The 27,623-nt window shown below is 38.4% G+C and overlaps 1 protein-coding gene across 8 annotated transcripts in view; it reads left to right on the forward strand.

Moving 5' to 3' along the window:
- The window catches only part of Pgant9 (polypeptide N-acetylgalactosaminyltransferase 9), a 201,516-nt gene extending 173,893 nt beyond the window's left edge, over positions 1-27,623 (forward strand). For 7 of the 8 annotated variants that reach the window (XM_083057830.1, XM_083057851.1, XM_083057846.1 and 4 more), the window contains 8 exons: positions 6,165-6,334; positions 10,555-10,868; positions 11,220-11,418; positions 11,806-11,975; positions 13,265-13,393; positions 20,246-20,356; positions 24,140-24,268; positions 24,387-27,623. In XM_083057830.1, coding sequence (XP_082913956.1) covers positions 6,165-6,334; positions 10,555-10,868; positions 11,220-11,418; positions 11,806-11,975; positions 13,265-13,393; positions 20,246-20,356; positions 24,140-24,268; positions 24,387-24,527 — 1,363 coding nt within the window. In that variant the 3' untranslated portion in view covers positions 24,528-27,623. Of the gene's footprint in view, positions 1-6,164; positions 6,335-10,554; positions 10,869-11,219; positions 11,419-11,805; positions 11,976-13,264; positions 13,394-20,245; positions 20,357-21,245; positions 21,351-24,139; positions 24,269-24,386 lie in introns of all 8 variants that reach the window. The other variant, XM_083057861.1, reaches the window with a different exon arrangement.

Consider the following 27,623-nt stretch of genomic DNA (forward strand, 5'->3'; position numbering starts at 1 on the left):
AATACGAAACTAAAAAGAGGACAAAATCCGCGCATGCATCCCTTTTTCACTCTTGCCGCCATGAAAATTAAGACGCACGAGGGTTGTGCCAACAATAGGCGGATTTTGCTCGGAAAAATCTATAATTAATTAAGCCGGAGTTAAAATTAACGACAACAACGTGAATGAAACCGGGTAGATGATACCTATAGAAGTTAGTATAACCGAAGAATATAGAAGCCTTCGTGTTTCAACAACATTTGTTCTTTCCATTCCGGTCAGCAAACGGAGCTTTGACGTAACCGTTACGTGCCGCCGAGGCCCCGCGTTCGTATAGACTCACGGAAAATCCCACGAAATTAAATACGATGGTAAACGAGACAATAATTCGCGGGTTAACTCCGACATTTTCGTAGCATATATATATTCCGCTCACGCCCGCGTGCGAAAACCCCCTCGTACCTTAGTAAAAGAGGTCCCGCGCGTGCTCGTGTACACGTGCGTGTGTACACGTAACATCCTACGTTATATGAAGGAGAAGAGAGAAACACTTTATCACGGGTATTTCCGTTTCTCCCAGGGCCGAAAGTCCGCACCCCATCGAGGGCCATTATACGGATCTTTACGACACTTCGGGGGTGAGAGAGCTTGCAGCTTGATATTCCCGCGCTAGGCACTAATTGAAAGCCGCGTCTCTATTTTTCTCCACCGTATCGGATGAACTCCGTGAAACAATAAACGAAGCTACTATATGCGGAATATCGCATGACTGCATTTTGAAAAATGCAACGCGCGTGCGGTTATTTATTAAGCTAAAACTCGTGCTAGACTTTTCGTCACGAAATGCGTCTCACTGGCAGAATAATCCCTATAGTCAACGAGGAAACAGCTACTTTCTGCATTTCATTCGTTTACCTACAATTCTCTAGAAGAAAATGAATCATAATCGAAAAGGAATGTAATTTATCGATTTTTTTTTTGTTCAGGTTTGCATGCATGTAACACTTTGAGTTGATTAACTTTAAACTATAAAACGTGTTTCCTACCTTCTTTTAGATGATCTATATCATAGATGATGTAGTAACTCTCTTTCTTCCTTTCTCTGTCTCTCTCCTCATTCGCTCTTTACAATTGCACTAGAGATGAATTATTCGTTATTGCTAAAACTGGGCATTAGCTTAGATTTGTGGATATAGCTATCCCTGCGTTATCCAACTGCAAGCGTAGAATTCAATTTGGGATATAACATACTACAATGGATATGACTTTGCGCCGCTGTTACCTTCCAAGTAATTCCAACTTTCCTCGTATAAATTCTCAGCACAGGAGTCGGCTGCCTTTACCTTTTGTTGTTTGATTTTACTGGCAATACTTGGCCGAGTACATTTTCGTCTAGAAACTTTGTAAGAGCGCGACCTTCGTAATGACGGAAAATCATTTGGGATTCGAGTTTACGCGGCTCCGTGCGTAAATTTTTATCATGTCGTTCGCACTATTTCGGTCGTTCTCCTATCCGTGTCGGTCTCTCTTTTAAAATGTGGATCTATTTCCCCCAATGGTCCTATAACCTCGTAGAAAAGCGCCCTTATCCGTCGCTTATGACGGGAAATCCTCTGGATTCCTTAGATTCGAGGTCATTCTCCAAGGGTGCCAAATGTAGCGTAACTTACATGGGATATCGCGAGGCGTCCAATTTTTCCGCTTTACGATTTCTGAGATCGGGCTTACTTTCGAATGCTGCCCTTGGCGAGTATCGTATTATCACGGCTTACAAAATGTTACGGATTTGCGATGTTATTGTTATTAATTATTTCCGACAATAGTTGAAAAATAAGAAAAAATATTGTTGAGATTAGCAACAATTTCTTGTTTGTGTGTGTACGTGAGATTGTTGACAATATATATTCATCAAGTTAAATACGAAAGAAAACATAAGGCTATTTGTAAAAATTGCGTTGGATGTTGTAACATAATCAGAAGACAAACGATTCTTGAAAGGCAAGAAGGATGCTTACACAGAAGCCGCAATTAGCTTCACGAAACTTTCATTTATCTTTTCCTGCGAGATGCTGAAACGGATATTTTGCAATGCTGCCCTTGGCAGAAGTTTTTCTTTAATAATATAATTACGCTCGGAAACTAAATTAGATTGTAAATCTTATTTTGTATTTTCCGATAGCCTTGCAAGTTTTTAAGATGTTTTTCTCGCATTGCATTGCGGTATGGTAAAGGGGATGAGATGAAAAAGCTTGGATATTGCAGATCAATATAAGTTCCATTATATAATTCTTTTTTCAAACTTTAAGAAAGACAGATTATATTCGCGGTCGAGCTTTTATTAACTTTTAATAGAGATTTCAACTATTAAACTCGCAATAATTTATTGCATTTTAATCTTAATCGTGCGACGAATTTAATTATCTCTATCGACTCGAATCGAGTTATTTCGTGTCTTTGAAAATCTCACATTACAATTAATCCCAACTTATAAAAAGATCATTATGAACCAAGTCTTCGACAAGTCTTTGATTCGACGATTCTTCTCGCAACGCATCGTCATTTCCTTAAAGCTCGCATTCTCCTTAACACAGTATTTGACTTTCACTTAATTCGCGCACGCCTATTTCTTCAATTTCCGTGAACGAAGACAAATCAAGATTGCCGCGGGCGAGATGCCTACGGCGAAGAGACTTGCAAATAGAATTCTACACATCCGGGATGCGGATCTTGGGAGATGCAGTATGAAACGTGACGCGTTTGATCGAGCGCAACGCCTCGCGGGGTTTAGGCGATTCGGATGACAAGGAGGGGATGAAGAGAGAAGGTTTGTAAGAGGGGTGATCGCCGAATGTGCTGAACGCGCGAAGGAGCCGCTTCTCTCATTCGATATCCGTGGCTGATTTCGAGCTACCCATCCCGAGTGCGCCGTCCAACAATGGGGTCTCTTTTGTCGACGGGAAAGAGGATATCGCTGTTGAACGTCAATCGACTGGAAACGATCGATGCGTTTACTGGCTTAAGCGATTTCCCACTTTGTTCGAGGCACGCCGTGCGCGATTTATATTCCGCGCTCGCGATATTAATACGATTGTAACGATATTGTTATAATTTACTTTCAAGTTGCGCGAGCAGTATAAATACGCATTGATGAGCAAAAACCCTCTTCCTCCTCTTCGTACTCGAAATAATAGAATAATTCTTTATAAAAGCTCGTATTAAAATGAACATTATTGTTATAATATTTAACACTCTATAGACTGAGAGAGACTTTGGATTTCTTTAATCGATTAATACGTCGTCATAAATTAATAAAATTCTCCGCGTGCGGTTTTAACGTGTCAGAGACTTTTCCAATCGGTCGAAATAATCTTGCACAGGATAAATCCTATGCGAGTACATGAGTTAATACTTTGGTCATTATAATTTTCAAGTAAGTTACATTAATTATATCAAGTTATATTAATGCCGTAACTTAACGATACTCATAACGGAGGATTAAAAGTGGCTCATAGAAAAGAAGATTAAGAAGTGTGTTATTGCTGCGAGAGTTATGTGCGATAATAATGACAAATTGCGAGCAGAATTTTCTCCGCGCGGGAGCGGTTTTATTACCGCGAAATTTATCACCGACAATGTTGGAAATTAAAAACGCAGCGGCCCGGCTGCATTTAAAAATTTCACCAGCTTTGCTGTTAAAATTGAAACAAACTAATGCGGAATGAGTGGAGGAACGCAAATGCAAATAACGTTGATTCAGCTTCGTGAGTCTGTCTTTCGCATTTCTAGCCTAGAAAGGCTTATCTGATGCATGGTTAAGGCGCATCAGATAAACGCGATCAACGATAACGTAAGAAGCATGCGTTATGCTGATGGAGCATTATTTCAAGGAATATATACGTGAAAATCAATAAATTCGCACCGCTCTGTTCTGTGCACTTTCACATTAATCACTTTCGTCGAATTATTTATATTCTAATCTGCGAAAGCTTATAAAATTATATTGCGATATTTTGCAATTTTTGTAATAAATTTCGGAATAATTTATTTACAGTGTGAATGCAATTGCACGGTATATTTGAAATCTCTTATTCATCTGCTTACATCAGTTGTCAGATATACTTGTAGATTTTATTTAACAACACAGACCTGGAGATTGATAAATACTTACTTAGGAGTGACATATAACTGAAATAAGACGAACATTAATACTTGATTGATTGTCTGCGCTAAAATTACATTTTCTGAAGTAGACACTTAGGAATTTATTAGCTGTATTAAATCTTTATTTAAACTGCTGTTTTCTATTTTGAGTATGATATATGTTTTATTACTATCTTAATGAATTTATAATTGTCTTTATAGTCAGATAATAACCGCTCGAGACAGATACCTTTCATAAAAATTCCTTTATTATTTTATGCCACGCCATATATAAATTATTAGTTATATCAGCCTTGTCATAAATCATAACTTTATTATGCTGTACAGAAATAATTACATACAGACGTTTGTAACATTGCAAAAGCTATCTATTAATGGAAAATAAATTTGAAATTTTCGCAACTGCACGAAATTAAACGAGAGAGAAAGAGAAAGAGAGAAATTGACATATATCGTTTATTATTATTTATTTAGAATTTGTTAAACGTTTGCTTTATATAAACGTCTATACACAATAACGGAAAATAATATTCAGTACTCGTTGTACGTCGCTGTTTGATATTATATTATTAACATGGAACAAATTTCATTCTACCCTGTAATTTCCGTTGCGGAGAGAGAAAGAGAAAGCTTCGTCTTCGAAACATTATATTTCAATAATCTTTTTCATGTAGTATCGACGATCGGATTGTAACTGTTGGGTCTGCACAATGAAAAGCTCGACTATACTTTCTCCTCTTTTCTATTTGATTTATCATCGTTTGCGATTCTGTTATTTAATTATGTTATTTATTACGACTCCGTTTTATTAACCGTTCTTCTGTTAAACCGTTATTTATACATCTACTATCTGTTATTTGCAATAGAGAAAACACATGTACGTATGTAGTAGCTGCGTTAAACTTTATGTTTGATCTGACACAAGCGCATCTCTAACACGACACGGAAACTGATTATGAAGGGATTTCGTCCATGAGTAGATACTCGCTTCAATATACTAGGACGGATAAATCGGAAATTTGACAAATAGTATTCTCGTGAGCGGTGAGCGTTTGCTGGCAGCTGTTAATTGAAATTATTCACAGATGGTCAATAATGGGCCGTTATCGAATGACACTTCTCGTAATTGCATCATTAGCACGATACAATGTACTTATTCTCTCTGTTATAGAATATAATGTGTTAATTGCAAACGAATACTTGGAATTAATCTGTGATAATTATCTCGTGAATGAAAACACACGTGTAACCATATTAAAACTAATTACAGCCATTGTAAATCACAAAATGTATATGCGCGCGTATCAAACATATTAGTAGTCGATAAAGTTGCAAATAGAGCTTAACGTAAATATTGAATAAATGAATGTATACGATTGCTTGACGAGAAAATGTTAATAAATAGCAACGCGAGCTCTCTCGCGAATATATCCGAAGAAAGGCACATGGAAACTTTTATTTACTGTATCCATAAACCGCGACGGATCTGCTGTGTGTTTAACCGAGTCCGGAAGTCGCAATCCTGCATCTCTGGAATTCATTTTGTGGTAAGCTTCGGGCGAGTACATATCTCGTGGGCGTTCAGACTCCAAACATTCCCCTGCCTTAATCGTATTACCGTATTTTCCTGACATATCTTCTGGTACATATCGGTTCTACGTAATCATTCCCCCTCGTTGCGGTCTATAGATCAAGAACTTGATTCGGCGCTTCACTAAATTGATATAAACGTTTGCTCTGCAAACAATTGCGCAATCTACTATCAAAGCTAATTTTATTAGCGGAACATAAGCAGAAACAAATATATTTTGCAATATGTAAGATGTGATTTGCCAGTCGAATTTTTAAACAAGTATATATATTTTAGTATATTTTAGTAATAAATATATTTTGCTTTCTTTTCAGCATATAACATTTGTTGCATTGAAATATATTTTCAACAATATAACAATGCTTTTTTTTATTTCTAACACGTGATCGTTGATAGTTAATTTAACGATTGTTCGGATATTATTGTGTTACAGGTGTAAGGAGTCTGGTAGATACTTGAAGGACCTTCCGCCTACAGCGGTAATTATTTGCTTCCACAATGAAGCTTGGTCCGTGTTATTGCGTACTGTGCATTCCGTTCTGGACAGATCGCCGGAGCATCTCATACAAGAGATCATTCTTGTCGATGATTTCTCTGATATGCGTAAGTTGTTTTTTTATCTAGTAAGAGAGTATAGAATATTTAACAAGTTTTCCAATTTTTCTTAATAATATAATTATCGTATAGTAGTACATTAAATTATGACAATAATTATTGTAATAATAACTTATTTTAAAATATTTTTAAAAATTACAAAAAATATATATAATTTATAAAAGCAAATACCTGTTAAGAAAAATTGAAATATGAATTATGTCTATAATTATACCTTATTATATTAAACGTGAATTATACGTATCACGTAGCATACTATATAATATGCAAATATTTAAAATATTTTATGTAAAACGAGGAGTGAACGCGAGTTATTCTCGCGTTATCACTAGAAGAACCGCGTTCATACTTTGGATTCAAAACGAAATACCTTTTATGCGCGATCGAAGCGGAATAACATATCGGCTCCGTAGCGTCATAAATCCTCGTGTAGCTCACATCGTTGAGAGATGAAAAATCCTCGGTAGAACGTCGGGAAACTCGTAAGCACAGAGCGAACAGAGACCGCGGGCTATTATATTCGCGTACTTGTTCGTGCAACCGCGGGTCTCCATTCAGCACGGTGATTCGTTATCGCGACAGTGTTTCGTAGTTTCGGGATAGATCGATTAATTGCGATCCATCTCTCCACTGTATTGCCACGACGTGAATAGAAGAGAAACTCTCGACCTGCTACACAGATTCTCTGAAAATTACGAGAGAGCTCCATACAATCTCTGCAATCGACTCTCTCTCTCTCTCTCTCTCTAGATTTAATGGCCCTGTTTGTTCGCGTTGTCCAAAATCGAGTGTGGACACGAATCGTTACATTATATCGAAAATTTATAAATGTTAAAACAAGATTTTCTTAAGTTATTGTGATATTTTTTTAATGATTAGAGGAGCATTATTGTTGATTTTAAAAGATGGAAAATTGATGTATATATAATGCTATATTATGTATATATTTCGCCGAAAAAATAATCATTATTCATCAAAATTTTCGATTTTTTATTTACTTGAAAAGTTACGTTTGTGATTATTTATTATTGTATTTTGTATTTCGTATTTATCTATCTAGAATACACATGTTTTCGCCTAAAGGCATTTATGCGAAAAAAGTATATCAAATACGCAATTTTGCGAATTTGGGCGAAGCAAATATGTACGTTCAAATACGCGCATTGTTTGTATGTAAAAAGGCAATTATAGCTTCAATATACCTACATATTTTCGAATAAACTGACTTTATATATTGTACAACAACCGCTAAATCGAAATCTAAATTACAAATCTAAAATACAGGAATCACTGTTAGCAAAAAAAATTTGCATTATATAATTGCATTATATAATAGAGAATCATGTAACAGAGTTTGAGCTATTTATTTATAATGTTTTGTGTGTATATATATATGTATATATATGTACATATGTATATATTTAAAACACATCTTATCAATACATATAAAATGTCAATTTCATAACACACAGGTAAAATTTTACTATAATGTTTCTCTTCCAAATTAAAAAAAAAAAATATATGTATATTATTTTTTAATTGAATTGCTGCATCAACAAACGGAAAAGGCAATTGTAATCGCGCGAAATTCTATTGTATAATAAAAATGAGTATAAAAATCCTAAGAGAAAAGGTGTCCGAGATTAAACGGATTCAGGAAAATGCGACGTGACGGAAACAGTGTATAGCCAGGGTGGTTACTGGCAATCCCTATTAAAAGCTGCAGGTAAGCCCGGCCAGAAGTTAAACCTATAAACACAGTCACTTCAGCAATCTCCTAGCTAGCTTGGTATTATTAACAGACAACTACGATTGCTTTATTGCAGTAACGAGATCAAAATAGAAATAGAGAGATATCATACCTCGTATGTATTTCTTTTTCTTTTTTCATAACGAACGGATTAAACGGAATAAAAAGATTCATGCATGATTTTAATTTAAGATTACGTCCTTTGTACTACAACAAATTATATCTATAATTACTTTATCACCAACGTTTTATATTACATATTATATATTTCTTTTTAACGCGATATATAGACTGTACACTAACACACAGTATATCTTTGAATATTATCTCGAAAAAACTATATTCTCTTCGATCGCAGAGAGTGAATTAAAGTGAATTCAATGATTAAATATAATGCTTGTAAGAAAAGCGTAATGAATTTTACAAGAGACGGCTTTAGTCCTCCTCAGCAAAATGCATGCACGATAATTAGCTTTTATACAGGGGATTGGCGACGAGAATTATGGAGTTAATTATGAGCACTCTCAACGAGGACAGACTGGGGTGCTCTTTGAGCGTTTCCATTATCTGCGCCTCACAATGTGGCTCGGCAAAGTCATAATGAAATTTGCAATAATGGCCACGCTCGGTTTATGCGTGCCTCTGTATTCGAGGAATTCATTAGAAATTAATTTGGATCGGAATGCGCGCGGAATCCGCGCACACATTGTACATATATACGCTATAGTTGCGTGCGCATTAAATGTCTGACCTCTGATCCTTCACGGTCCATCTCTTCGCGTTCGAGTACAGTTAACGACGGTAGCCGCGCTTCGTCCAACATACTTGGACGTATTTTTGAGAGAAATATTTTCTCGACTCATATACCCGATGCGATCCCCGTACAACGACCGCTGTATTTTTCCTACTTCAGCACGAGAAGAGAAGGAATTCTTTTCGCGAGTCGATGCGAAATCTCGAGTTAGAGATAGCGGGATAAAAGCAAGAGTACAATGACTTTATATTAAAGCTCATCAAGCGCGCAATTTATCCAAAAGGTTCATAAAATCGGGAAACCGACATCTCTATCATTTCCAAATACACGGACGTCTTCCTAGGTAATCATTGCGCCTGCACGAAACACGCTGATCCGTTGAATCCCCTTATAGCATCTATAGTTAACCGAGCTTACAGGGTAGGGACTTAGGATTAGTGGCCCGGTCCCTCATAAAGCCAATCTAACGGAGAATAAATCACGAATGTCTGCTAATTGCTGCCCGACGACCGGCGTAACTATAGGCGGATGCGTCTCATAAATCTAAATCTCGCCTACGATTGCCCAGAAATAACGCGAAATAACAGACCACCCCGCGAAACATCCGCTAAAGTGACATTAGTAGACGAAGCCTTTTAGTCACGATTTTTATCGATATGAAAACTCTTTTTTCTACTAGGCTTTGTGCGTTTTAATAAGTCGACGATTAAAAATCTTACGATAAATTTTCTTCTAATCGGACAATGGATATTTATACTCATTATTATTGCTAAACTTATTTATTATAATACCTGATAAATAAACTTTTGAATATAAATTTTGCAAATTATATTCCTTTTGTAACCAATCGTTACTTAAAATATCTTATCGGCAAATTAAAAATTAATTTGACACCTCAGCATATATAATCCTTATTGAATTTATAAGCTACGATCGTAGTTACTTTTTTATCAGGTTAACAATAAAATATTAATGGCCCGGATAAATATAAAGAACACGCCATTATACGGGATTATCGTTGTTTCTACCTAATACATATAGCATATACGATTAAATCGATCGATCGTGATTAAGGTATCTGGGATGGGAAGGGTGATTGTTGTTGCCGCAACAGCTTGCGAATGACATCATAAATAAACCATAATCCAACATTAAGGATGTAATCAACGTTAGAGAAACCTGGAGGGGCAGCAACGTGGTTTTATTGTTGCAATATCCGTCGCCGAAGCATAGATCCTGCGGGTAACTTATGTTCCAATCGAAAGCAGAAATTTAAAAGACGATATTGAGAAAACCAATGAAGTTTTTCCGTAAAATTAATATTCTAGTAAATTTTATGATGTATTATAGACGACTGAAAGGTCCCATCAATAATGCTATCTCGCATATTACGAGATGCCATAAATTATACAAGCGCTTAATATGGAAAATGTTGGTGTTTTTTATAAAATATTTCAATAAAAATAGAGAACAGTGTGTGTGTAAACAATATTAAATTTGACGAATTTATTTATACAACGAAAGAGAATACGCAATGTAGAAACATGTAAATATAGAAAATTAAATTGGTACAGAGTAAAAAATTTATTTTAATTAAATATATTAATAACATCAGACACATACGCGCGCGTGTCACATTATTTTATTTTTCCGACATACATTTCGCGAACAAATAGCGAGTGACAAAAATCAATTGTTCCGCAGCTCATCTGAAACGTCAATTGGAAGACTATATGATGAATTATCCGAAGGTGAAGATTATCAGGGCGAATAAACGGGAGGGCCTTATCAGGGCACGTTTGCTAGGGGCCGCGGCGGCCAAGGCGCCTGTACTCACGTATTTGGATAGCCACTGCGAGTGCACGGAGGGTTGGTTGGAACCTCTTCTGGATCGGATCGCACGCGATCCGACAACGGTAGTTTGTCCGGTGATCGATGTTATAGACGACACCACCCTAGAATACCACTGGCGCGACTCGGGCGGCGTAAATGTCGGCGGATTCGATTGGAATCTTCAGGTAAACGAAATCTTCGTGCTACTTTCGCGAGCTCCATAGCCGATAGAGAATGCATCCGTCTCGATGGCATGCAATTGAATTTGCTTGGAATCGTAAAAATTTTAAGATATGCTATAAATAATATTTAAGATAAAATATTGCATATACACATATTTGTTTATGATATAAAACGAGAATTCATTTGAAAAGAAACACATTTTTCTGCAGAATATAATCTTTTTGACACGTTATGGCATATTTTTAACGTTCTTATTTTATAACATTATTTTAACGTACGGTAATTTTGTACAAAATTGCGTAAACACATCTGCGTAAACGAATTCTTGATGTATATTAATGTTTGTTGACAAGTTCAATTGGCACGCGGTGCCAGAGAGGGAGAAAAAGAGACACAAAAATCCGGCCGAACCTGTTTGGTCGCCAACGATGGCTGGTGGCCTCTTTTCGATAGATCGAGCCTTTTTCGAACGGATCGGCACGTACGACAGCGGCTTCGACATCTGGGGCGGCGAAAATCTTGAATTATCGTTCAAAACCTGGATGTGTGGAGGTCAGTCTGATAAGTAATATTTAAAAGGAATCTCATATGTTTCTTCCCAATTTAGAAAACTGTAGTTTTAAATTAGCTCAACCGACATAAGAATAATGACATAAGAGTAATAATTATATATCGCGTCTAGTATAGAAACATTTTTATCAACACTTCTTATTTTTAACGTAAGAATGTTTTTTACACCTTATTTTTTTATTTATATACACATATATATTTAATTGTTTAAATTTAATTTGTAATAATCGCGCACATATTGATACTTTTTTTTTGTACAAATATTTCATATTCTATATCTTTATACGCGATTCTTGGATTAACGAGCGATGCAACGAACGTAATAAACAGCCGAAAATTTGTTAATCTAATAACTCAATACGCTCATAGGCACCCTGGAAATCGTGCCGTGCTCGCACGTAGGTCACATCTTCAGGAAACGTTCGCCTTATAAGTGGCGCAGCGGCGTGAACGTGCTCAAGAGGAACAGCATAAGGCTGAGCGAAGTGTGGCTGGACGAGTACGCCAAGTACTACTATCAGAGGATAGGTCACGACAAGGTAGGTGCTTGTGTATCACATGTATAACCTTCCTTTCATATGTATATGACTTTTCGCTACGTGAGAATGCAATGAGGGGACAATTAGACTAGCTCGTTTCATCGCTGGCAGATCAATACGAGACTCGGGTCGGAAACTAAAAGACAAGAGAAAGACTTTTCGCGATTAATAATAATTTATTATAAATGGAAATAAAAATGTAGTATTAAAATATTTACATAAATAAAGAGTAAAATCTTTGTAACATAGAGAGATGCAGCAATGATATTACAAAGAAAAACTACATTACATTTGAGGATAATATAATAATAATGTACAAGTCGCGGCGAAAAAAAAGAAATAAATAATTAATAATACTTTATTTTTGACTATAAATAAAGATTTTGCTTCGAATTATAGTATACTGATAAAGCTTCGTGGCTATATTTTTTTAATCCAACTTGCTCGTAAACATTGGCCGAGCGGTTTGGTAAAAATAGGATGAAGGATGACGATAAAGGTGGCCGATGATGGAGAGGATCGTAGACCAAGACTCGTCGTAAAAAAGGGCTATAAACGTGCCAAGTGCTTTTAAGGTTCGCGCGCATGTCCTCGCTCTTCTGAAGGACATTTCTTTCGTCCCCCTCTATAACGATCTGTCATTTATCCTTGATGCTTGTCCGCTCTTACTTTCCTGTCGAGATCCAATCGACGAGATAAATCGAAGCGTAGAGAATAAATCGCTTCCGTAAGCACGCCGCTCTATGTAATGATCGAATCTATCAAGAATGTCGGCTTCATGGATGGCTTCATAAAATAATGATATAAATCGTTCTTTGCTTACATGCCTTTATTTTTATTCGCAAGTAATACGATTCGCAGTAGTAATATCAACGATTGGGTCAGACACAAGTTCACAAGACAGTCCGATGTTGATAGTGGCATTTTATTATTTAGAAGAATATTATTATTATTGTGTAAAGAGAAAGGCAGATAGACAGATAGTATTCTTTATAGTAATTAAATCTTTTAGCCTATAATTTAATTTAAAACAAGGCAGATTTCAGCGAATATCTCTCTTATCCTAAAAAATAAAAAAATCTTACAAGTTATAACTTGATTTTATTCGCATTTATTTTTAACAATTGATAATTATTATAAAAAAATCAATTAATATAAAATAATTATTATAAAAAAATTAAATAACTTTTTATTATAACATATCTATGAATTTCTCGCATTTTATCACAATTTTATCTTTGTCGGATAAGCATGATTCCGAGACCTGGCTGCATATTGAATTTTCGTAGGGAAATTACGGCGACGTATCGGAGCGAAAGACCCTTAGGAAGAAACTGGGATGCAAGTCGTTCAAGTGGTACCTAGACAGCGTTTACCCAGAACTCTTCATTCCGGGCGAGGCGGTCGCCTCAGGAGAGGTAAGACTATTTCACATTCTTCTCTTCGAGGTTTTTTTTCTAGCGAGCTATAAGAGCTCTCGAGAAATACCGTCAGCCGAAATCAAGAAGGGAAAGCGGAAAAGACGATGGGGAACGACTAGTTCCTACTTTAACGATGTTACCGCGGCTTTGATCCATCAAGGTGTCGGATTACGACATTCGAAGGCTTTTCGTGAACGGAAATGTAGTCGGTTAGAGATAGAGTCGCCGGAAATGTCGAATTATTTTTCCTTTATATCATTCCCTCGAAAAGTCTCGAGTATCCCTTTCATCGCGATGTGTAATGCCATTATTTTTGACGAAGAATAATGCTTTCTGCGTCATAACTTTTTCAGTTAACTTTTTAATGATGAGTTATTAAAGACGCGACAGTTCCGATAAATTAAACTTGAGGGCCGCAAAGCGGTAAAACCTTGCCCTTCTGTTAATTATATATATTTTCTCTCGCATTCGTGAATATTGGCAGCGGAGGCGTTGATTGATATCAACGGACACGACGCTGGAAACAATGCCCCTTTGATTGCGAAACAATGTGCGTCGTGGTCACCGCAATCGTGATCGGATCGCGAGTGAAGGCTTGCCCGACATACAATCGGAAATCGATTTACACGGATCGGTATTCTTAGGCTACGGTATTGTCGATGCAACTTAATTACAGAGCAAATCCTCTCACGAGAGGGTGTTATCTTTCACGCTTTTGTAAAAGCAATCCTGATATTTCTTCGAATATCTATTCGTATATTAAATCTCATGTTGATATAAATGTCATTTTTTACATAAAAAAAAATTAAAGTCGAATGGCCATATTTTTCAGTGGAATAAGTCGGATATAATCAGACATGCTGGTATATAATCAGTTATTCATATATTTTTTCTTTTTATTGCTAAAAATATAATTATATTTTTATTATATATATATTATATATATATCTTGCAAAGAGAGTAAAATAATTAAATTATTAGCAAGGAGAAATCAGATTCTTGTGATAATAATTTTGCGACGAGAAAAGGAATCTCGCTTTCGTATTTGAATTCGTATTTGATCAATTGTATCTCTCTCAATTTTTCTTGAATATGGCTCTAAAAAAATGAACGTATAGGAATATCAGATAAAATATCCAGTCGCAACTTTATTAACCAATCGACCAGATCGTTCTTCGTACTACGTCGTTACGCCCCGCCAGATTTTACGGCATTCCCGACTGTCGAACTCCATATTCCGGGATTCGCCGTGCCGTAGGAAAAAGAAACGAGAGGAGTGAAATGAATGAAGAAGAAAGAAAAATGTGAACGTTATATAGAGTAGCAAACTACGCGGTTATCTCGGCGTGGGCGAAATTTCAAGCGAGGGTCTGTCAATTCGTCGTTTTTTTCCCCCCTTCCGTCCTTCCTTCCGTAAACCTCGATCCGTTTGAAAAAAAAAAAAGAACGAGCGCATAAATATCGCGCAGAGAGAGGCGACGAACGACAGAATCGTCAAAGCTACACACGGGGTACAACGCGAGCGAACCCGTCACGACTGATAGTGCATTAATATCGCCCGGCTTGGGCGATTCATGGCGGATGATCAATCACGCGAAAGATTTATTCCCGTCGTGTTGTCCCTTCCCCGCAAGCTCCTGCTACATTTCGTCTCGATGCATCCATAATTGCGGGATGACGATTGTCGATGACGATATTGTCGTCGTTACATCCGGAAATGGGGGCTGTCAAATCGTAACATCCGTTCGTGAGATACGCGAGGGGGAAAAAGAAGAATGAATCTTGGAGAGTTTTGCCAAGTTTATAATAATATGATGAAACCCTGCGGCGTATAATTGGTCTCCGATGTTGCATTTTGACATTGAAATTTATCTTCGATATTGCGCGTTTCATTTATATCGACGCGTGATTTATTCACGGCTGTTTCCAATCTCAGTTACCGCGTTTAATCAATCTTTTATCGGCGTCGTCGCCGCCGCCGCCGATATTGTTGACGTGTTTTATTAATCAATTCATTTCGACGAATGTGTACGCGATTCGTGTGGCAGACTGTTAGTTATTTCGCAATTTATTTTCGCCATGTGTTAGTCATCGTCGCCGCCGCTGGCTGGGGTTTCGCTATGCGTTCGTAATTGCGAAATGATTGCAAACATCGTCGGGAATAAATCCGCCTTCCTGGTTTGTGCGGGAGGATCGTTACACACGTTACCCTCTTCGCACGTAGCACGTGACAAAGTCACGGTACGTAGGCAGCCCGGGTATTAACGACGTTACACCGACATCGGATAAATTGCAACGTCACGCGACAGAAATATTTCATACTTCATCATTCTTCTCCTCCTCTCCCAATTTCCTTTTGTTCCTTTAATTTTATCATAAGTCAGCGGTGCATTAACCCGGTAACCGCCCGGTGCGCCCGTGTTTAACGCAGTGTTCAACGCGCAGAAAGCGAAGAAAGTAAAACACTTGTGCGGAAAGCCTTTTTCCTCGCACTTTTTATTCCCGGCAAAATGTAAACTTCAAATAAGTAGGACACGTCGCTCAGGAGAACTCGGCAGAAATATATGTATAACGAAAATATAACTTCATGTATATATATATATATATATATACCTGACGTATCATTTATGATCGAGTGATGCACTTAGTCATTCGCGATGTCACACAAAATTCAGTTCCATTAATTTAATTGTTCAACTCTCTTTCTCTCTCTCTCTCCGTCTCGTTATCGAAATATTATATCATTTTAACATCTCGTTGCACATTTCATTCGCGATGCAAATTTCGATTACGTCGTAAATTAATCACGACGTTATTGAATAATGCATTCTATTATCTTTCCCCAGCCCATTCTCCATCCGGTATATAGAGGAACCGTGGCGTTCTTTAGCGGCTTAAACCTCGGCTTGCATTACACGCGTCATAGTGTCACGCGACTCAAATATTTCGTGCCTTCGTGCCTTCGTTCCTCTTTCTCTCATTTATCTCTGTCTCCCTTCCGGGGAGGGCGCACTTTCTCACCCCGGTCGTCTCTTTTTCACGCCCGTGCACGGTCTCGACCCGTCTCGTTATCTTCACACTTCGCTTGAATTTCTCGTATCAGGATCATCTTAGTCCTCGCGCTATCTCCGCGCACGCCGTACAAGATAACCGGGCGTACTAAAGTTCGCTGTACCGGAAATTCTGGAGGTAAGTTTCGAGCGAGCGACTCGTCGTTGCTCCGTGTGTTATCGGGGAAATATATTTCGGCTTTTTATAATTCCGGAGATCATACCGGTGACATATCATCCGTACTCTCTGTCAGATCTGGCAAGGACTTATAGGACAGAGCGCAATTTACAAAACGATCATTCTATTGACAATCACAATTCGAAAGATAAATTAGCACATATTTCGCGTCAAAATAAACTTGAAAAAAGAATAATCTTTTTTTAAAAGAGCATTCATTTATCAAGAAGATATATTATACATATATTTGTTCATTTTTTTTATATATTGGTCTTGGTGTAGTTGAATATATTTTGCGCAAGAAAGAAGATTTTGAAATAATGCACATTCAGCTTCCATTGTTTTCCCATTATGTCTACAAAAATGGGATGCGCTTCAATATAAAACCTTCAATATATATTTGTAATTGCAAGTTATATTCAATATCGCAATTAGGATCAAAATATGCATCGAGATAACGACTTAGTTTTCTCTCCCTTCGCGTAATTTTCAATCTGCAACTCTTCTATGTGTACTCTTAAAAAGAAAATTAGAACAATGATAGATCGCCCATCTCTTTGTATCTCATTGCGCCCTATTTTGCGGTGTGCGATATGTTTGCTGACGGAGATAGAACGATGTTGAAATAAATGCTCACGCGTGGCAAATTACGCGCTCGCAAATTGCGGCACTCTGTCGCGTTATTCGCGAGACAAAAACCGCTGGTCATGGGGTGTACCGCGATTCTCGCCAATCACAATTTCACGCCGCTGTCGACATGACGCACGGTATGCACAGGCACCATTCCACCGTGCGAAGGCAATATTCCGATCGAACATGATAATAAAAAGCAACGGAATCCGGAATAGTTCGGGGGGGCTCGGATATCGACCAGCTCCCCTCTTTTTACCCTCGTCTCACCCTCCCGCCTTGTCGTTTGTTGCGATCCACTCACGTTTTCGCCAGGATGGGGCAAGGAATGCGTTTTGTACTCCCCGTACGCTTCCTTTTTTTTCTCTCTCTCTCTTTCCCCTTTCTTTTTCTGTCCAAGCATACTGACATCGGTATCCGCGAGTGGGCGAAAACTCTAAAAGGAAGCATCGCGAAAAAAATGCGATGGAAAAAAAGAGGAACATATAAAGGATGGGCGCGCACATTTTCGCGAAGAAGCATTTACGTGCACTTTGGAATGCTATTCGCGTCACGAAAATAACCATTTCGCCGCTTAAGTTGCCCGACGTGAACTGATGTTCTTGCCGATTCTAGATTATTCACACGCGACCATTCTCTCTTCTCTATACTGTTGCTGCGTCGAGAGAATTTGCACGCGTTATAGGAGAATAGGAAAGGGGTATAAATTTATACGCGTCGTTTTTCGCAAATCTATTTTCTCGTATAATTGTAAATTAACAACTTGATACAATTTTTTATTTGTATTTTTCTAACATATAATACATAAGAGTTTGAAGAGGTTCAAAAATTATTATACATATATAATTTTAATCTAATTATTACTCTTTTTCGCTTTTAATATGAATCTTTAAATTCCATAATTTTAAATAACTTGTGGAATTTTTAATATATATATATATATATATATATATATATAAAATATGCGAAAATTATCTGTATGAAATAATCAATATTTTTCTACATATAGATACAGTATTTTTGATGCGAGGGCACATTTCTCGAGATAGATAATGATTCGACTTATTCGAAATTCCAGGGTTTATTAATGTAATCAGAATTCCGAGCACGTTTCACTAATACTATCAACTAGTCGGCAGTTTTGTAATAACAAAATCTGTGTGACAAGGAATTCGGAAATTCATTTCGCGCCGTGAAGTAACAATTTCGCCCGACAAAACTTATGTCCTTACTGTCCCCTGTCTGAATTTCTCATTTTCGCCGCCTTTTACTGTGTCCCTTTTCCTCTTTCTCTCTCTCTCTTTCTCTCTTTTTCTCTCTTCTTTTTCCTCTTTATTTGCTTCTAGAAAACCGGCTAAATCACCGCTCGGCCTCCCTATCGTAGGGAAGGGAGGGATGACTGGATTTATAGTTCACACGGCTCTACGACCGTCCAGAAAATCGTACACGACGTGAATAATTTCGGTTGCACGTGTTTCTACGTACGTGCACGGGGTGGGCGCATATTTCTCCGGGGGGTATACGCGATTTTTGAGTCGTTCTACGCGAACTGCATGGATTTCCTATGCAAAATCGCATAGGATGCATAAAAACGCGACACGGCGGAATTTTATCCGACCATTGCCCGATCTCGCGTCGAACGTATATATTCCAACGTATTCCAGTATTCTTGAATATTTCTGAATATTCTCAGCAACCGCTTAATATCATCGAGATTTACTATTTACTTTTTTTTTTCTCTCTATATGGATGAAAGCGGGATTTGTCGGTAAAGCGAAGGAGAGACATCCCTCATCGGATTATAAAGTAACGAGATATGAAATTCAGGAAATGTCCGAAATGCGTGACTTTCCGTGGCATTATATTATTCCAAGTTCCTCCAACTCCTTTCTCGAGACTATAAAGTTTGTCTAAATACTATATCGCGCATTATTCGAGTTCACTAAGAATCATCGAGCTGCCCTTTAATAATGTCGGCGACCGGGGCACAGGAGCTTTTGAAATTTTATCGACCTCCATAGGATACCCGGCTATAAATCACGAGTTTTTATTCCAGTCAGCCGACAACGAGGACGACGATTCCTACGACGGGGGGCGAGAGAAACGGGGAAAGGGGAAGGGGATAAAGATGTTCACGTTGAAACTGCAACGACCACAGAATTCTTGCATGCAGCGTAATCAGGACTGCTGACCGAGCTTCCTAACCGAATGCACCTGCTGTTATACGCGGTCATACATATATGTGTGTGCATATATATATGCACGGGGTGTGTTTTTACACGGGCACACGCCGAAAGTTCGGTTGCGAACACACACATGCGTCGGACCGAACAAAATACGAGTATTCCTCATTTTCGATTTGTTTCCATCTATTTGAAAAAACGTCTATTTGGAGAACGCAGCTCCATGCGGTCTGTGCGGTCCTGCATTTTCCAGGCATGCAGCAAATCTGTACTAGGGGAGGAAAAAAAATAGAATCGCACGGAGCCGAGGTTGGCTTTGTGCCCTTTTCATATTCTATTGCGAAAGAGATACAGAAATGCATGGAATAATGAATCTTGTTCCCAAAGTGTGCACATAATCCATAATTGTCTTAATCAAATTATCTTTCAGATATATAGAGAAGCGATCTATAACGTCGGGAGTGTATTTTTATACTCTATTATTAAAGTAAAGCAGCGTCAGAGCGTTTTTATATATAATCGACGTTTCAAATTAAATAATATATTCATCGCATTTTATTAATTCGGCCAAGAGAGAATAATTTTCTATTTTAATTCAAAAGTTTTGCGATAAAATGTCAGGTCGAGAAAATATCTCTCTATCAAGAATATATATTATAAATGCAACATCATTGACGATGCTTTTCTTTTCTCAGCACATATACGATTCGTTTATTAATGCGTGTATATATATATATTTATCTTTTGGGTCTTTTACTAACGGTGCGGGTACACACTAATGTCCGAAAAAATTACTAATAACAAACAGGTCCGAAACCTCGGCGAGGGCGGCAACACCTGTCTGGATTCGCCTGCTCGCAAGGCCGACTTGCACAAGCCATGCGGACTCTATCCCTGCCATCGACAGGGTGGAAATCAGGTACAATAGACATCACAATCAGATGTACGAAGAACATCCTTTGTCATAAAGCACACTGTCCCGCGAAACGCCTGTCCGCGCTTGATGTGTAAAAATGTGTATGCATATAAAGTTTGAAACGGAAACGCGATTTTTTGTTGAATTTTTTGTTTGGTCTCAAAATTTTTATCCGCTATCGCTGGTGGTATTTGGCACGAAGCTTCGAGATATCGAAACGTTGTTGCACAGCAGTGTTAAAACTGACAATACGTGATACAAATAGAAATTTAAACTAAAAAATTATATATAATTAAATTTTAATGACTTTAATTTATTAGAGAATATGTCAATAACGAGTTTTAACAGTTTGATGAACTATAGTAATATGATAATAACAGCGGCCGATATATCTCATTCTACTGGTTGATATATGAGGCCGGCTGTTATAGCTTTCAACCATCGAACAACAATGCTTGTTAGTAGTCAGACTCTACTGGTATTTAGCCTAATTATTATCGTATAATCCTGTGTGAGTAAACAACGCACATGGATCGTTCATTTCGAAATGTGCGTCCCATAATTCCATCGCGGAGCTCTGATCGAAGTTACATACCAAATTACTAGAAAATCGAGTTTCCGTCTCATTGGTGATATCGATCTGCTATCATTTCCTCAATGACGAGTACCTAATCGCACGCGCGTTTGTCCTATGTTTCTGTGTGTGTGTGTGTGAGAATTTGCGTGCGTTTCTATATGTGTGTATATTTGCTCGCGCTTCCAGCTGCTTGGATTTCTCGAATAAGCGGCGAATAGGTAAAATCGTGCGCCTGCACGAAACATAGAGTGAGTAATAGCGAGTCTTTTACCTGCCAGTAATCGTGTGAACCCTCTGTTGAATTCTCCAACACAGATTAGGCAGATCGCTAGCAGCATATGCATTGATTCAGCTGGGAAATCGGAAGACCTGCATCAACCGGTGGGCTTGTATCCCTGTCACCGTCAAGGCGGCAATCAGGTACACGAATATCGTCGCGACGATATAATCTCGAACGTCAAATAAAAAAAAAAACCATAGAACTTCGACTGTGTGAAGTCTCTTTCTCTCTTTTTCTTTCGTGGCTTCTCTAACCGATTGACGGATGGGTGACAGATGCAGCTGGTCTAATGTTATGGCTTTGGAGTCGAGAGATACAATGCGACTTGTATAAAGATTGAATCTTGGAACACCTGTGTGCTCGCGTGCACTCTAACTCGCCACTAATCGCCCTGCGTCTCGACGCGATTAGTAGCGTCGCTAATCTGGTGCAGGTGCCCATCAATCCATGTCCCTACTTACCCTCTCGGTGCGATGACCTCGCTGCCTTTTGGCACGATACTACTCGTGGATTATCATTATTTCTTACGTTGATATATAATAGTATATAAGGTTGATTTTTTTTTAATCATTGACCTTCCATGACTCGTCAAGCTGTAAATATTCCAAACGCTTCCTTCTTTATACTTTATCATATAATTTTATCTCGAGACGAAAAGACGCGACGAAGAATGATTCAGAAAATAAATATGTCATGTGTAATAGATGCAAAGAGGTATAATGGTCTGGTCGTTTTTGCATTTTCTTTTCATTGCATCAGCGGTATATACATACATCAAAATTAGCAACAATTTCATTAGCTTACACTTGCCGCTACTCGACTCGCATTGCCTCGTAAATTCGCGTTTTATCTTATTCCTTGGCACTCGTCGGTCGCTGGTGCGCGGTCTATTATTAAAACCCGCGCGAAATAGAACGTATACACACGTACGTGGATGGTTCCGTGATTCACTCATGTATACATATACATATACAAGTACACACATGTACGCATGGAAACGCCAAGCGTTTAACAAGCGTGGCAACCGGTTGCAACCAAAAACACAATCGGTCGGAGCTTGCTTAGCCTGGTAAAGCGCTGCTTTAATTTAGCTGTTGGCCCTCGCAATTAAGCCGCGGTTTCACGGCAATTACGCTTTCGGTCGTCACCCGCGTGACGCTGATAAAGTCGCAAACCCTTCGTATAGCGTGTGCATCACGTTAGGCCGGCATCGGAGCGGGATGCGCATCGGTGATCCGGGATCAGTCGCGATCGCGGATGATGGAAGATGAATAATCGTATCATCGGATAGAAGGCGAGTGCATCGCGCGAGATAGAGAGCCGGGTTGCGGTCGTCGGCTGGTCAGTTTATGGCGGCTACAATGCGTATATATCTGGGCTACGCGCGTGTACAGAATTATCATCGGCATTATGTGTGCTCGGAGATCATGATATAAACATCGCGTCCTGTCACGCTGTAATTACGAAGCTCGCGATCGTTCGCGATACACAAACTGATACATGCATTTTTCATGAAAATTCCAATAAAACGTCGATGACTATTTTATCGTTCATTTATTCTACCACATTTGTATTTTTTTCCCCCTTTTTACCGTAAAAAGTACAATGCAACTATTGTAGAGATAAGCATGCGATAAATAATAAGATGTATGTGCGTGTAGAGTGTATAACATATGTAATATATGTGTATTATACTCCAGACAACGCGATATAACATGCTCTGATTTGAGAATTTCAGGCAGAATGGAACGCGGGCCGTGCATGGCTAACGATGCTTGATGATGCATGTGTGCAGTGAATGCTTGCTTCTCGTTATCCCGTGTCCACTATCCCTAATTATACTTGTAAAGCACTTCAAAACAATTATATTGTCGACTCGATGGTTCTGACGGCCGCGGTCCCAATTCATAGTCTGCGCCCGCTTGCCGCTATTAAATTAGTGATAATTACGACCGCGAATATATATGTACAGATTTGCAACGAGCTTTCTCTCGCTCCATTCATTCATAGGTATATATCGTGTAAAATCTCTTGCGTTTCTTTCCTAAATTTTCTCTCGAATAAAAACTCGTCTCTCTTCGACCTGTACAAATTCGCGCCTTTGATTATAATCCGCGAGAATGGAATCGCGCATAAATTCCAAGAGTCAGTCGCCCTTTATAGGGTGGGCGACACGCCGCGGCTCATCGGCGTTCGCTGTCAATTCCAGGCGGCTGAAATTGCACAAACAGCGACCGGCGCGAGCGGTCAGATGAGTGTAATTTCGAGGACCACTGGACTCGATTATCGGTGGTCATTATGAACGCGGCGGCTCTCGCTTTGACGCGTTTCCCGACTTCGCGCGAATCTAAATCGGCGTCCGCGGTGAATAACTGTTAGCCGCACATTTCTCGCTCGCACCCCCGTGACACGTTATTTTACGAGCTGCGCGTGTAAATCGATCCTGCTCGTCCTGTAACACCGCGAAAATCCGCGTCTACCCGCAGCCACCGCGCACCATAATCTCTTTCTTTCGCGAAAACATGACGCTTATTTTCACGCGCAATACGACGAGATCACAAACGCAGATTCCAATAATTTTACACTTTTGTGCGTTCTCGCGGTTTATGCGGATATTGCCGCGATTGTAAATATCCTTGTTCCGGGGGTAGGTATATAGATTCGCAGTAATGCGGGCGTGGACGCTTTGTAAAAAATACATTATCGAGAGAAATTTATTAAAAACCAACTCCTGTTTTGTTCAAACTCTTTCGCGCTTTGTATGGCGTATGATAATCAAATGTTTTTGTATATATCAATTTTATTAAAGGCACTCTTCCCTTTTTTAAGCAATTTTTTTTTCCATTGTGACATCTGTCAGAATCAGCGATCGTAGGCAGGCCTGTAATGTCAAAATTCTGGAGACAATAATAGAGATTGTTTGTTGCAGTACTGGATGCTCAGTAAGACGGGTGAAATACGTCGGGACGAATCGTGCCTGGACTACAGCGGCAGCGACGTAATTCTCTATCCTTGCCACGGTAGTAAAGGGAATCAACAATGGATCTACAGTCCTCAGGTAATGGCTTGTCTTCGATACTTTTATAAAAAATTAATTCTCGAGTGGATCCTCTATTTATAAACTCTTCTTCGTGAAAGAAAAAAACTCAAACGACTTTCCTTTTATTTTTTTCCAGACTAATCACATCAGGCATGGCAGCAGCGACAAGTGTCTGGCAATCACAGAGAGCAAGCAGCAACTGGTGATGGAAGAATGCTCACACAGTGCACCGAGACAGAGATGGTCCTTCGAGAATTACGACCCGTCGAAGCTGTGATACCGCGCCTTTTCACGTCGTCATTCGCACAATAATGTTGGTCAGGTCGGTGGACCATCTTGGCTGCCAGGGAAACGATACTCGATCGCCAAGACTCGCTTCGGCAGATAAATATCTCGCAATTCCGTAATATCGAGGAGAAATCTCCTGCGAAACCATTCCAGATCGCTTGAACGATCGAGGCAAACTCCACGATCCGATTCCTAGATATTCGTCGAGAAACAATTGTTGACGAAAATTCGTTCATTTCATCGGCGAGATCGAAACGTGAAGAACGAAGCGGAAGATCGCGATGCAACGAAACATTCGCGAGGACAATATACTTAGAAAATTTTTTACTCAAGAAATTGCATTTAATTAGAATAACTTTTGAGCGCCACGTGGTAAGTTGACTTGAGTTGTAGTTGTTAAGTATTTCATAGTATTGCGAAAGATTGGCCCGGATAGGATCATGAACGAACGTGATCGTATCGACCTTCGAATAGGCTCTCGATCATCATTTTCGTTCGCTGATCGTTCGCGCTTCCACGAGGATCAAGGAAGCGGGATACTCGGTGCCATCGCAGGAACGTATCGATTTTTGCGAGCGAATCGTCGATTGCCCGTAGGGATGACAAAGTGAGTAGATGTAGTGGGTAATTTTTCTTTTCCTTCTATATATTTTATATCGCGCCGACACAATTCTCAAGAACAAACTCCAAAATGTCTTCGATAAGTCTGAACAAATGCAATGGTTATCTTTTAGAAAGAGTCAAGTGCCAAATTTAAAATATTCTCGTCGTAAGAGAGCTTGTTCTAACTCTAGTGGCAAACTCTTCGGTGCAATTAAAATAACGAGCACGTATCGCCGTTAAAGAAAACCTGTAATCGCGTGCACCGAATGATTTAAGGAGATCGTATTAGACGATATTTGCGCAGTCATACCCTTTTATTAACTCAGAGTGCCATGTGCGAGTTCGAAAGAAACGCGACGAAATTATAACTCTCTTAACGCAAGCTGCGTTAGAAAAACTGGATTTGTTCTATCACGCAACGACTTACAAAACAGCATGCATCTCGCATTTGAAGATAGTTTATTCTCAACTTTGACGAGTTTTGTCTCTGACGATTGGTTGATATTCGAGGAAATTTTAAGACGATAGCTGTTTGTATCTGTTGTCAGTGCAGATACAAATAACAGATATCTACTATTCATTTCCGCAAAAACGTATGTATGGTAATTTCGATAGATCATTAACATTATTTTGCATGTTAAAAGAATAGTTTTCAGATATGCGTCATATATTGCATCAGTCGACGATTCGACGATCCGCGATGGCATTCGTTGATCGCCCAACGTTAGTCTTTCTTACGATCTTTTCGAAGATAAAGTTTGCATTCCAGAACAGATTCCGAAACGATTAATCGAAGATGGCGACGTTTGGCGTAACAAAAAAAATGTTTTTTTTTTTTAGTTTTTAATTTAGATTTTTGTAGATAATTTTAAGAGAAGTTTAGAGGAAAAGGAGAGCGGCGAAACATTCCGAAGACACAGGCGAATTTCATCCTGTTTGTACATTCGTGTAAGATATGATGTCTTGATGCCAGTTCAGGATGTAAGTACCGCCTAAGTAAGTCTAAGGGAGTGTTCTAAATGTGTGAACATGCATATGAGCTATTAATCCGTGGACTTCTCTTATCTTCGCTTTCGACAGTCGCGAATGCGAATGACTCGTGATTGTGAATCGGCGATTAGTTGGATGTATAAATCTGCTAATGAATACTTCACAAAAAGAGTATACTTTTATAGAGAATCATGAATTTTCTGTTATAATTTCAACTACATATCACGATACAAACGAGAGTCGTTGTAAAAGAATAATACATATAACAGTTCTCTAAAAATAAAAAAAATGAGATTATGATTATTAACAAGTCTTTTCACTTGTTAGTTATCATTACAAATTTATAAGATGTTTTTCTAGAAAAATATCTAGTATATAATTACGGTGTAATCTCTGACAACTTTCGTGCAATTCTTCTTCAGGCATTCTAGTTTAAGACGCAACAAAAATGATTTTTGCGTGCCAACAAAATCGTAGATATCGCTACAGATATGCAGACTTGACATCGTCGATGGTTTTTGTTATTTTGAAAAAATCTGTGTTATTTGTAAATTTTGTACGAGTTTCATCATGTGATGCAATTTTATACATATCCATTTCTTTCTCGTTAAATTGTATAAAAAAATATATTTAATATTTCTTAAACAAAGAAGGAGAAAATATAGCGATCGAAATTTAAATATTATGTATACATTTTTTTTAAAGAGGAAATTATTTATAAAAAAAAAAATAAAGAATGTACGTATATATTCTGTTAAAATCAGCCGAATAAGATGTTCAGAAATCGCAACGAAAAATGAGTAGCTACTGTTCACACTTTTCGTGGACGAAATAAGTCGCGTCGCATTTCAGGTTTGCGATTTCGCGTGTAATTAGTCGTGAATGTGTGAATGCGTTAACATATGTTTAATTGTGTAAAAGAAAGAAAGAGAGAGAAAGAGAGAAGCAGCGAGTTAGCGTTAGCCCGTGTATGAGTGTGCGCTTAATTAGATACGACTAACTAGCGGTTTTCATCTTAGAACTAATCAAGTTTCTCGAAACCGCAGTTTTGCCAATGCGAGACACAAGACACGTTGAATAGCTTAGGGAGTGTGATTGTATGTCGCGAATAATCTCAAGCGAAAGAGAAACCACTTCGCGATTTTCGGTCCTGATGGCCGAAGCGAGCAGATTACTCGCGAGTGCATGTCGACGAAGTTTATACAGATTATATATATATATATAACATTTTTTCTACGTTTGGTAAGGACGTTGCATATCGTAAGAGAATGGGAGATGAGATTGATAGTAATAAAAAATAACGTGAATCACCGCCGGAACAAGGTTTCCTGCGCACGGCGCTCGTCGCGCGTTTAATTAATGTAATATCGAACGTGCCTTATTTCGTGTATATATAAATATTACTATATCATTATATATATATACATTACTACGAACCTCTATCATAACGTGCAAGTATTTGTGTTGAATAAATCGATGTTGTTTTATGTTA

Source organism: Prenolepis imparis, unplaced genomic scaffold (assembly GCF_030444845.1).
Source record: "Prenolepis imparis isolate NDT839.2.m4 unplaced genomic scaffold, iyPreImpa1.0 SCAF_2, whole genome shotgun sequence".
NCBI lineage: Eukaryota > Metazoa > Arthropoda > Insecta > Hymenoptera > Formicidae > Prenolepis > Prenolepis imparis.